This window comes from Poecilia reticulata, chromosome 10, assembly GCF_904066995.2.
Source record: "Poecilia reticulata chromosome 10, P_reticulata-male-v2, whole genome shotgun sequence".
NCBI classification, from domain to species: Eukaryota; Metazoa; Chordata; class Actinopteri; order Cyprinodontiformes; family Poeciliidae; genus Poecilia; species Poecilia reticulata.
In genome coordinates, this window is record NC_088839.1 from 13463564 (window position 1) to 13475985 (window position 12422).

A 12422-nucleotide genomic window follows, 5' to 3' on the forward strand; every position below is an offset into this window, starting at 1 on the left:
CAGAAATCAATATTTGTTATACCAAAGATCACCCCTTGGTGATTAGGGTTGTGAAGAAAGACATCATGTCATGGGTAAATAAAGAACCAGTGACATTACATACTCCAGTCATCCATGGATTGGGCAGCTTGGGGGGATATTTTCAAATGTCATGAATCCCGCACCACCCGCCTCTACACATAACCTCCACTGCTTTATAACTCACACTGCCACAAATCAGATGTTCCAGTAATGGTCCAATAATAACTTTGCTTATTTATTTGCATGCTACACTACAGAAAAAAAAAAGTGGAGAAGTTTAAATATCCTTAGGTCTTGTTCACGAATGAGGAAGAAGAGGAGGGGGAGATTGATAGGCGGATTGGTGCTGCGTCTGCAGTGATGCGGACTCTGGATGTCTCAGGTCTGAATGTCTGAGTGTGGAAAAGAATAATATCATAGGGACTATGCTGACTTGCTGACAAAAGTTTTATCCATTCATCCCTTCGTTCACTTTTCATTGACTGATGTATCATTTAATTGATCCTTCAAATTTGGCCATGTTCCTTAGGACAGAGTTTCTATGTTCTTATGTCTCTGTGTTTGGTAGATTCTGTTTTTAAAGTCAAACTATGTAAATATGAGACCAGGAAAAGTGCATTATTATGACTTCAAAATGTGTAAGAACACAGTTAATTGAACCACGTTTTTGTCTAAAGAATTAACCCCGTCATGGGTTTCTCTGTGCCGTTTCCTGCTTCTGTGCATTCAGCTTTTATCCATTTTTGGATGTTACAAACTCACTCAAATGTAATCAACAAGGGTAACGCTGGTAGAAAAATCTGTCACTGCTGTGCCCTAAACAAAAATATTTTGCTTCACGTCGCACACTTTTTGTTCATCACATCCTCAAAAGTAGAAACATTGACAACTGAGAGCTGATAGACATGAATGCTTTTAGCAGATTAAGTACATCCCCAAACCAACTAATGGCCCTGAGGAGGGCTACTCTAATCTTTGTTTATCTTAAGTGAGCAGTGACATCAGTGAAATCACACAGATTAAAACTTTTTTAATTTTTTTTTTTTAATCAGTTTTGCATTGCTGTTAACTGTCTGCCTCCCCCAGTGGACTTCAAAACAGACTTCATTATAAGATGAAGGCACAGACCATGAAATAGATGTTGGAAGCAACGCCACAATGCTGAGGAACCATCACTGGAGGCCTTTAAACATCCTCCATCAGAACATTTATTGCTTGTGAAAGAGAATTGGGTGTTGGTTTCCTCACGTCTCCGAGCTGTCACCTCACATGCAGGCCCGGGGATTTGACGGACACTGAATCCACCATTGGGAGTTTAGGGATTGCCTGCCTTTGATCTTCTCCCACGACTCTCGATTACCCCATCGTTCAGCAGGGCTTACGCCCTGGAGAGAGAGAGAGTGGTACGTGTTAACACGAGCTCTGATGTGCCCAGGAGACGCACACTTTTCCAACTCAGACCTCACATGGCCGATTACTCTGACATGCCGGGAAAATGCGCACGAATCTTGTGTGTTGTCACTGAAAACATGACGAGTGTTAGATGGGGTTTGAAATGTGTCGGAGGAAAATGGGGAAAATTATTAGAAATGTAAAAGTCACGTCGTTTTCACACAAAGTCGATAGGTTTTCCATAGATGCTCATGGTTTTGTTTGAATTGGTCAATATTGCCGAGTGCACAGTAATCTATGATTGATGTTCACCTGGGAAGACGTGCCATTGATTTTCCATAAGGTGCAGATGAAATGTGGGCACATGCACTCCTATTTTACCAACAGCCATATCATGTAATAAGTCATGATTTCACTGCAGCTGTCACTCATCGTGATGCTTCCTGTGACAATGTGGCTATGGGGTTAGGTATTGCGGATAACCCAGAATTTTCTTTTCCTTCTCTTCTAAGCCAGTTATTTTCTCTGCTATTTATGGTTTTTCGTCTTCGCGTGTTTCAGGCTTCCTCAGCACGGGCGACCAGGCTGCTAAAGGGAACTACGGGCTGCTGGACCAGATTCAGGCTTTGAGGTGGATCAGCGAGAACATCGGCTTCTTCGGAGGAGATTCCAACCGCATTACCGTATTTGGATCTGGGATCGGAGCTTCCTGCGTCAGCCTGCTCACCCTCTCCCATCACTCTGAAGGTAGGGCATCGTTAAAAAAGCTGCTCTAGTAGCTATTTGGAAGAAGAAGCATGCGTGTGTATTAGTGCAACTCCAAAATAACCCCTTATTTAATCCCACATGTAAATTTGAGCAATCTCTGCTGAGTTTTTTTTAATCTAGGTCTTCATGCTAGACACAAGCATGTTGGCTTTATGTATTTTCCAGGACAGGGTAAAAAAGAACATGGCTTTATAAGGAGGAGGTAGCTATATTAAGGCTAAATGACGCACACAGTCTCTCACTGTCCTCTTTCTAAAGAGCATTGTTTATCTCTTGGCTACCTTCATATTACCTCATGATGATTTACTGCTCATGTTGGCCATGACTTTATTTAATACTTTATGCAGCTTTCGTGCTTGACGTGGACATCCAATAAACATCTCTCAAGCTCATGCTGTCCTAATGCATCGCTGAATTAAGATAGAGCTTTACCGCTAATACATAAGTAAGGTTCTGAAAGAAGCACTTTGGCTTGTACAAATAAGACCCGTGTGTTGGCGCTGAGCTCCATCTGTGGATTTCGAGCTCCAGCTGTGTTCCTGCAGAGTCAACTTTATCGTCCTTAACCTGAAAACTGTTATTCATGCATCAGACCTAAGAGCCGCGTGTTGTCATGGATTTAATTAATAGCTCTGGTTGTGTGTGCAACATGTAGATTGAAGCATGTAGTGGAAATGTTTCAAACAAGAGAGCTTTCCATTTAGTCCTTCCTGCGTAGCAAACATGTTGACATGAGGGAAACATTCTGCTTTTGGAAAATATGATTGAAAACATTAAATAGATTTTTTTCTTTTTTTTTTTTATTACCGGTATGTATATGCAGCTGCGCCCTACACGCATATTGCCGTTTTTGGCAAAGATGTAATAGAAGCCTTAAAATGAAACATTTTTTTACTGCAGTAGCATGAACTCAGATTGCAAACTTTTCAACAATCTGACCTTTAAATTGAGTGAATTTTTATATGAGTAGAAATTATGTCATTTAGTCTTCCCAGTACTTACAGAAGAAAATCAGAGTTGGGGAAAAATATTTGCATTTCCACTGTATTCCCTGTCCTATTATCTAAAGTTCTATCCATCAATCCACGGTCATTTGTTTTGTCCTCATGAATTAAAAAAAGACATGGCTCTCTTTCAGTTTCAGTTATTAGATTTTTGTTTGAAATCCTTTGATATATCAAAGAGCCTTACAAGGTTCCTTTGTAGAACAAATCAGCCCACAGCATCACAGAACCTCCACCGTAGTTACTCGCATTAAATGCTTTCCCATAATTTCACCTTGTGAGGCACACCAGACCCATATGGACTGCCTTTTTTATGACCCATCTCAGATTTAGTTTCATTTGATCAAAGTAAACAAATCCAGGTCAAGTCCCAGCAGAGGCTGTATACACTCCTAGTGGTTACATATTTGACTGAAAATATTTTTTAGTATTATTCTGAAACTAATTTGGTAACATTTGCGAAAACGATAACAAGAAGCCATTTGCTACTTACTGCGAGCAGTAAGTAGCTGCACTAAACGGTGAGATTATTTTAAAAGCTTTTTGCACATCTTTATCAGGAGTACCGTTACTGTGGAGGGTGTTGTTTTTAGGTAGAGTACATTCTTCAGGTCATCAAACTTACTGTAGGCAGGGACTGCTGTGCTGCAAATGAGTGTTTGAGTTACGCAGAAACAATGACAGCACATGCCAACATACACTAATGCATGTCATTTTCATTTTCTTGTCACTCCAGTAAATTCTACATGTTTGATTAGTTGACCATTGTGCATTTGAAGGAGGTCGTGTGAGCTGAACCTCTTCTGGATCCGTTACAATGCCAATGTTTGCAATCTGTTTATGTGTTCCCCAATTTGCAGTAAAGTGTTACTAATTGCCTTGATTTCCTCCAATGAATGATGACTGCTTTTGGATTGAATTTTTATCATAGATGCCTTTTTTTTTTTTATATGCACTCTATAATGCCACGCTTCACGTAGCATGTTATTATACTGCTAGTGAAACCATCTCTTCTGCCTTCCAGTAAATTGGATATTACCGGGTCTGTTTTTTCCCCCTGAATGGAAATGTATGCCCCACTGATGGGGTGAAAAAGAAAGGAGCAAGCAAAAAACTTGAAGGGATCCTGGGAAATTGAAACAGGAAGCCTTCTATCACAGCAGGACTCTTGCTGCGAATGTTACCAATGGCAATCAGATTTCACACAGACTCTCTAGGAGCACAGATTGTTGTAATTATAGAAAGTTTAGGACTGGAGTGGGCTGCAGGATGTGACAGGAAATCCGAGTGGAGAAGTGTCTTTTTGCACCTGCTTTCAAAGCAGTCAGTGTAGCGAAAGCTGGTGGGATGCTCTTGTTGCCAAGTCAACGCAATAAACAGAGAGGAAACAAAAAAAAAAGTTATCTCCATAGCTGTGAAAATTGATGTAAAACTTGTTAATGTGCATTGTAAAAGTGTTCATAAACTGCAACATAACGTTAACTCCTTTTTTTTTTTCATTTTTTGTCATACAACCACAGAAGTCCATGAATGTCAACATTCTCACAGAGTAGTGTATAATTATCTAGCGAAACTAAAAAATACACCGGGTTTTAAAGTTTTTCTACAAGTAAAAATATGAAAAGTAAATTTGCAGAATTAAGACTACAAGTTGTTTTGTAATGTTTCCAGCTGTACACATCTAGAAACTGAAATTTTGCCAATTATTCCTTGAAGAAATTGCTAAAGGTCACTCTTTGTCAATGGAAAACATCTGTGAACATCGATCTTTAGATTTTGCAACATTTTCTCAATTGCTGATCTAGACAAATCCAATCAAGGCTAAGATCTCTAGACAGCTTCATTTCACTTAAACTATTCTAATAGATTATGTAAATTCTTGACCCACTTTTCTGATTTGTGTTAGTAAAATCATTTGAAAGCCATTAATTGTTTTTCTTCCACTTCAAAATGGAGCATTAGTTGTTTTTGTCTTAGATCCTTAAGTTTTATGAAGGTTTTTGTAATGTGATGAATTACTAAAAGACTCCATAGACTAAATACTTTAGCAAGGCACAGTTTATTAAATTTCTGAAATATGAACCAATCTATTAAGCTTTTTTTTTTTAGACAGTTAAATAAAAATTCTGTAAATATGACTGTAAGCGGATTATTATATCTCTTGATGATTCCTTATTCCCATTTGCCCAAAAAACATAATCTTATCTTGTGTCCCTTGAAATCATAGGTGTGATTTTATATTGAATGTGTTGTATTTGGACTCCTGTGAGAAATAAGGTAACATTGGATAAGATTAACTTGAGGAAATACACAGCACTCACACAAGCTCGTTTTTTTTTTCTTTCTTAGCTTCTTCTCAGATCCAGGAAATTGAAATCCAAATAAAAAGAAAACAGAAAAAGCAAACCAACGGCGATGCTGCACTGTTCCCAAGTTCCCCCTGGTGTGTTGGTGTCTTTAATGACGGCGGCTCTACTCATACTGTGCACTCCCTGTGAACATTCTGCTTAGACTTTCAATACAACAGACACTTCTTTATGCCTATCGGTGGCTTAGATCCTCTGTACTCCTCCTGAAGGTTATTTAATAAGCTGAATCTTCTTATATCATCCCGGCCCTGCGGCTTCTTTCTTTGATTACCTGCTCCTCCGGCATGGCCTGGGTGCCCACCCTAACGTGGGCGTGCCGAGAGTTCCAGTCACAAGAGGCATCCATCACATAGCCCTCTCCCCTCTGGCTTGTTTGAGGGACCTGGATCACCTCTCATGTGGACTTGATTTTTTATTTTTTTTTACATTTATTTCATTTTATTTTTTTATCTCAGACTATAGTCCAGATTGAGCCCAACATCTAATCTTCCCTTTACTGGACCCATCTGTCTCCCCTGCCTCCGCAAAACAGTAAAACCATGCGACGTCTCCAGCGGTCTCTCTCCATTTCTCCCGCTGCAGGCTCCTGCTCCCCAGTCCGCTGCATGTGTGGTGTGTTGCTATTAATAAGATGGCTTCCTGGTCCGCTATGTGCCCATCTAGCTGCACATCTGTGACTGAAGAAGCGAAATGGTCATTAAAGGCACAGTCTCTCTTGGCAGTAGAGTGTTTCTGACCAGCTTATTAAATGTAGCTCAACAATTGTGTTCCCAGGGAGGGAGGAATCTCCATCTAAATCTTCTCTTCCCTCGGCTTCAAAAAGAAAAACAGCAAAGGAATTTTGGAAGCAAGGACATTAGTCAGTCCTACATATTATCTATCTGGCATCGTAAAGGCACTAATTGAACATGCAGACTTCTCTTTCCCCCTATCTCGTAATAATCATTATGATTTAAACAGGGAGATGACATCTCCGTACATGACAGGAATACCAAATAGCCAGTGGTGTATTTGCATACATGTCTTTAGGTACATATTAAAGTCCACATTGTCTTTTTTTTTGTTTTTGCTGATTTGGATTAAAAAGCAAACATGCATCACATCCTTGCATGTTTTTACCAGCATATGCATTCAGTCTTTGCATGTCTGGGTGGAAATGGCTCTGTTCACAGATCACATGTGAGGGGCTAGTTGCAAAGGCGCTGAAGGTCGTTTGGTTTCTTTTTTTTTTTTCCTCCCTCTCTCTTCCTGTAAGCAATCAGGATAAAAGCTCTGCTTCTAAGGAAGTGCTCTCCTTTTAATGGAATGTCTTGGACATTAAAGACAGCTAGTGTGGAGGATCCTTCATGCCAATGTCAGCTTTCATTTTTATTAAGACTTCTGGGTTATTGAGGACCATAAATACAGATGTTAAATGCTTTGGTTTTATTGCAGAACTGCAAGAGGTGCAGAGACTTTTGATAATGCGGGAAATCCCTCTTGCAACATGCAAGCCACCTTGATCCAGGAGCGTTGCATGGGTGCTCTTTTTTCAGTTTTTGAATCTAATTAAGACCCGTTTTTGAATCTAATTAAGAAAAAGAATTGCACATAAGATGATTAGGTGATACAATCTTTTATGACATCCAGAAGTTGATGTTCAGAGAGAGCTTCCACTTAAATCTTCATTATGAACTTCATTCATGGCTGCTGCTCATTTTCAGTTGATTTTCTGACAAGGATTTGTGAATCATGCAGTTTCATAGAGGATGGGATTGGAAAGTCCTTGTAATTAATGTTTTACTCCCTTGTTCCTGATTGAGCGAGATACTGTGGCTTCTGTTAGAGTGATGTTACTCTGATGTAATAATGGAAAAGAGAGACAGGCTCCCATGACCTTTAAGAGAAAGTATTTTGAAGTATGTAGGCTGGTGAGTCATCGCAATTCAAAATGGCCAGAACAGAAAATACCCCTGAACCCCACACTGTGCATTTCCCCAACAGAATGAGTATTCATTTTTTATATTTGTTGAAATTATGTGTATTTAAATCAAACCACCGTTAATCTAACTCAAATGTGTGCAGTATTTTAAATATTTATTGTTTTAATCTAAGGGAAGTGTTTAAGGAACAAATTTCTGTGTGAAGTCATGTCAAGCATTGGTGATTTTAGTGCACTTATCAGTGGAAATGTGCTTTTTCAGGCAGGTATTCAATTCAAAAGTCTGTCAGCAACATTTCTGAGACCCCTATTTAATCTGCCCCTGTCAATCTGTTGTGGCTGCAGCTGCTGGGGGATTTAACCCTTCCATAGCCATGAGCATAGACCTCTACAGTTTTTTTCATGTACAGTATGTACACTTTTAAAGTACATGTGGAACTATGGAGGACCTGATCCATTACAGGTATTGAACCCAATGACAATGTTTGTTATGGCTCAAATATCAAAGAACAAGATCATATTCAATGTAAATCTGTAACCTTTTAGTTTGAAGACAAATCTTTTACATTTGTTGCACAGATATTTCTAATTCACCAGTAAATGTTATTTTCTAGATTTGTCATAATGTTTAAAGGTAAAGCAAAAAGCCCCTCTGTCAGTGGGGCAGTCTAGTGTAGCAAAGTGAGTATGTTAAACATAAGTACGGATGAGCAAATATTTAAAAAATTGTTATAGACTACCCTTACTCTTGTTTTAGCAGTCTGTAAAAGTATGCACATTTCTATGCACTCATGGTTGGGCCTTCTCTTGTATGAATTACTGCATTGATATGCCGTAATATTACTGACATGTTACATCTGTGACCTTTGAACTTTTGAAAATATTATCTGTGGTTTCCTCTCTGGAATCAGTTTCAATGGTTAATTTCTCTATGGAAAAGTCTAAAAGCATACCCTCCCTAACGTCCCTCTTGCCATTGCTCATCATGGATAGGTGCTATCAATGTCATCTATAGTAGGTGTCCTGATTGTTTCTGCAAGCTCAGGCGTCCACTTCTTATCGGGCTTAGGTAACAAATAAAACGACATTGGCTGAGTTGGGAAATGAATTTGAATCAGCAAGAAAGATAGCTGCATAACCTCATCCTTTGGATGTTATTCATAGCCAATGCAGCTGTCATTGTTGTGCAAATTCCCCCTGCTTGAGAGAAACCAGGGACAATTGTCAAAGTTGAATAGACCTCCATTTCTCAGATGTCAGTGGCATTCAGTGCCTCGACACTGTAAAGTTACCTGCATGTTTGGCCCAATAGAAAGCCTCTATCTCTAGGCCTGATTTGGCTGTTTGCTGAAGGGTGTCTGTGCATCTCAGGGTGTGAAAAGGGTCTATATGAAATGAGAGAATGGGGGCACGCCTTGTCAGGTGCCGTATTCTTCCACGGCGATTGACAAGAGCGATAATTAAACCACTGGGATGCCATCTCTGCGAAGCAAGAATGCTTGTATTTCTTTGCGCCGACTACTCTGTTGTCCGCTATATACGATGGCAATTCATTGTGTGGAAAAGCATGCTGTTTTTAACAAGTGGCCTATGCTGTGTTATCCAGTTTCTCTTTGAACAACAGTGAATTTGACAATTGTAGCAACGCAAATTTGGCTTACAAAGACGGCAGATTGAACTTAAAATACGTTGCAAATGCCCTAATTCATGAAGAAATGTTATTTGCATCGTTGGAATTAAATAAAGTGAATCTAAAGGTTTACTGAACAAGGAAATCCATCCAAGGTGGAGCGGATCTTGTTATATTAAAGAGAAATATTTTTCCAGGCCCTGTTGTCAGTTTGGGGTTAACACTAAGTAATACCCAATTGGATTGTCCATCAGATGGAGACAGCTTTACCTGTCCCCTGGCAGAAGAGAGCAGAGGAATGAAGAATTGATGAATGGTCCAAAAAGAGTAAAGGCAGTTTATTCAGGTACTCCAGGCATCAGTCTGTCTCAGCTTGCAGCAGGTAGCTGAGCCAATAAAGCATGAAGTTATAGGCGTTAAAGAGACAAGCAGTGGGTCACAGAAAGAGGCACAGGATAATTGAGTACTTTAGTAAATCCACGCTTCCATCAACCAAGGCAACGGCATACAGCTAGACTTCCCAGCTCCAGTAGCTTGACCGCCATGTGGCACACTGTCTAAGCAATATCCTCCAAGACAATAGAATGAGGACCATCTGGTGATGCACTGCTGAGATTGCTTTTGAAATCTAATCACTGCTGATGAACGAGGTGACTACAGAAAATGTCGTCTGTTGAAGACCTGCAATCCCCGCGAGAAGATTTTGACAAATCATTAGTTCAGGTAGATGCCATCCGTGATTCTTGATAAATCGTTGTCCAGACCACATTGATAGCACTCCTGGCAGACAGAGGCAGTTGTGAGTGGCAGTAGCTGCAGCTGGCGGCTGTGCCTCGATGCCCTATGATCCTGTTAGACTTTAGATCAATTAAACCGATAGCAGCGTCACATTGTACTCAGACCGTCTTGTCTGTTTCCTGTCTTGATTGGTTAATGACTAGATGGAAGTTCCTGTCTGGTTGTCTATCACCTTCCCTGTCTCACCTATATTGAGTGATCTCTGAAGCATTTTCTTGAGCTCCTCTCTTCCCCGATTCTCATAGCAGTTTCTTTCTTTTTCCAGTACCCAGCCCTCCCCCACGTCGCTCCTTCGTCTTCTCACCATGTCTCCCTATCTCAGCCTTAGTCTTTCTCTGGCACCAGTGTAAAGCATCCATTATAAAGCGATGCATGGGTGTCTGTGTGAGTGGGAGAGAGGGACTTGGCACTCCTCCTGCCCCACCTGCAGAGGAAGCACTGACAGCTGAGCACTGGGGGCTCATCCCCAACACCACCACCTCCTCCTCCTCCTCCTCCGCCCATCTCCACTTCTCCCTGACCTCCCTCCTCCTCTCACACCTTTTTCCATCTCTCGCCTTCTCTCCAAACCTCCCCTTATTCCCTATTGTTGTGTACACATTGACCCAATTTCCGCCAACATGTTGTGTTCCCTAACACTATTCTCACATCATCAAATGTCGCCATGTTCATTTTTTATTTCGTACTGTCTTTTCCAGGTTCTTTTTCCATCATCAATGCTTTTGTAGATGCACTTCTCTTCCTTGCACCCACAATTATCTGCCTTTCCCCATTAGGGATTCCACACCAGACAACAAGGGTGACTAGATGTGTCATTAGATAGTCTGTTGTTTCCGTGTTTGTCTGCCCAATGAACTATGGTGTAATTAGCTGAACTTTCTCCTTTAGTGTTGACCATGAATACTCTGTTTGCTTGTTGTTGCTGACAACTCACCCCTGCAGTTAGTTAGGTCAGTCCTCCGGTGCCCATACATCTGTTTATCTGGGCCCAGTAAAAAGCATTCAGTGTCTCTGCATGAATAACAGATGGATTGTGTGGAACCGCTCTGATGCCACGCCATGGATGGGAGCACTATAACACTTCTTGCCACATTTGAAGGATCTTCCAAGACAGAAAGAATCACAGGTAATTCATAAGTAGGAGTGTCTTGATCAGCATTTTTCTGGCCATCTATACTGATCCAAATTATTTAAGAATAGGCATTTGTCAATACCACGTGTGTCCACTGTCCAGTTTTGCAAGCAAAGCTGTGAAACAGCACAGTGCGTTCCAGTATTACACGATTTGCATTAGTATTTTGATGTGTGGCATTATCTTGCACCCTATTAATGCTCTGGACGTCCGAATTAATGATTTTCGCGACAGCAACAGATGTCTTGTCTGCAGGTTCTGCAGGACAGCTTCATTATGCATGTTCAACTCTGGGTTAATTTGATGTGGAAATTGCTGCAACAATGTATATATACCTGTCTTGATATGCATTTTTTCAATAAACCCACATCTTGCGTTTGCCAATGAAGTATTTGTGCCAATCAGTGTGTTGTGCTGCTCGGCTAACACTGGAATATGTCCTCACTGGTTTTATGAGTAACTAAACTTTTGGCTATTATATTTTCCATTTAAGCTCAGGTTAGCTTAAACGGAAACAAATTTGCGCTTCTGGATTGTATCATAAATTTTAATCACTAGTGTTTCACCTTCTCTCTGTTTGTTAGGATAGTTTCTTCAGTAACAACGAAGTAGAACATAACATGACATTGATATGTTTAACCCTGTAGAACAGGAAATGTCTGACGCACATTTCATGCAAAATAGTATATATTGACAACAACACTATGAAGATCAATATTGTTTTGACAATAGGAAGGATGGTTTACAAGGAAAACTCTTTATTTTCCCTGTGTCATATTGAAAAAGAAAACAGTCTGATTATTTTGCTTAGAGGCAGAACTCAAGTGTTTTCCTCACAGAGAACCTATCACAGTGCAACACAGATACTGGTATTCATGTACCCCATCTGGATACTTATAACTTTCCGCCATGTTTGCACATGCTAATATCACCTGTTATGTGCTGTCACAATACACAGTCTGCTAAGCAATGTGTTCATTTCTGGTGGAAGCAAATGCATTAACTGTAAAATTTGCATAATCTGGCTGCAAAAAAAGTGCCTATTGAGAGGACCTTCTGTTAAACATGCTGGAAAACAAAAACCTCAAGTGTATGTGCCAGAACTGTGCAACCTGAATGCAACACTAAATCTTTAGATCTCAAGCCCACAAGGCTCGAATAGATTTTTAGCTTAGAGAGGTAACATGAGCCATAGATCCTTTTCAGAGTTAAAAGAAGGTAACTCACTGAATCGAATGAAACTGTTAGGGACTGAAACAGCCAATGTGTTTTTTTTTCTCTTTCAACTTAAAGATAGAGACAAACTCTTCCTTTTGAAGCTATAGTACTTCAGTTTTGCTCAGGTTCAAACTGAGAACTGGCCGACTGCTGACTTAACAGTGCAAAC

General features: G+C 40.2%; 1 protein-coding gene across 5 annotated transcripts in view; it reads left to right on the forward strand.

Moving 5' to 3' along the window:
• The window catches only part of nlgn3a (neuroligin 3a), a 173390-nt gene that overhangs the window by 114093 nt on the left and 46875 nt on the right, over positions 1-12422 (forward strand). For all 5 annotated transcript variants that reach the window (XM_081612000.1, XM_081612001.1, XM_081612002.1 and 2 more), the window contains one exon: positions 1975-2160. In XM_081612000.1, the coding sequence (XP_081468126.1) occupies positions 1975-2160 (186 nt within the window). The remainder of the gene's footprint in view (positions 1-1974; positions 2161-12422) is intronic.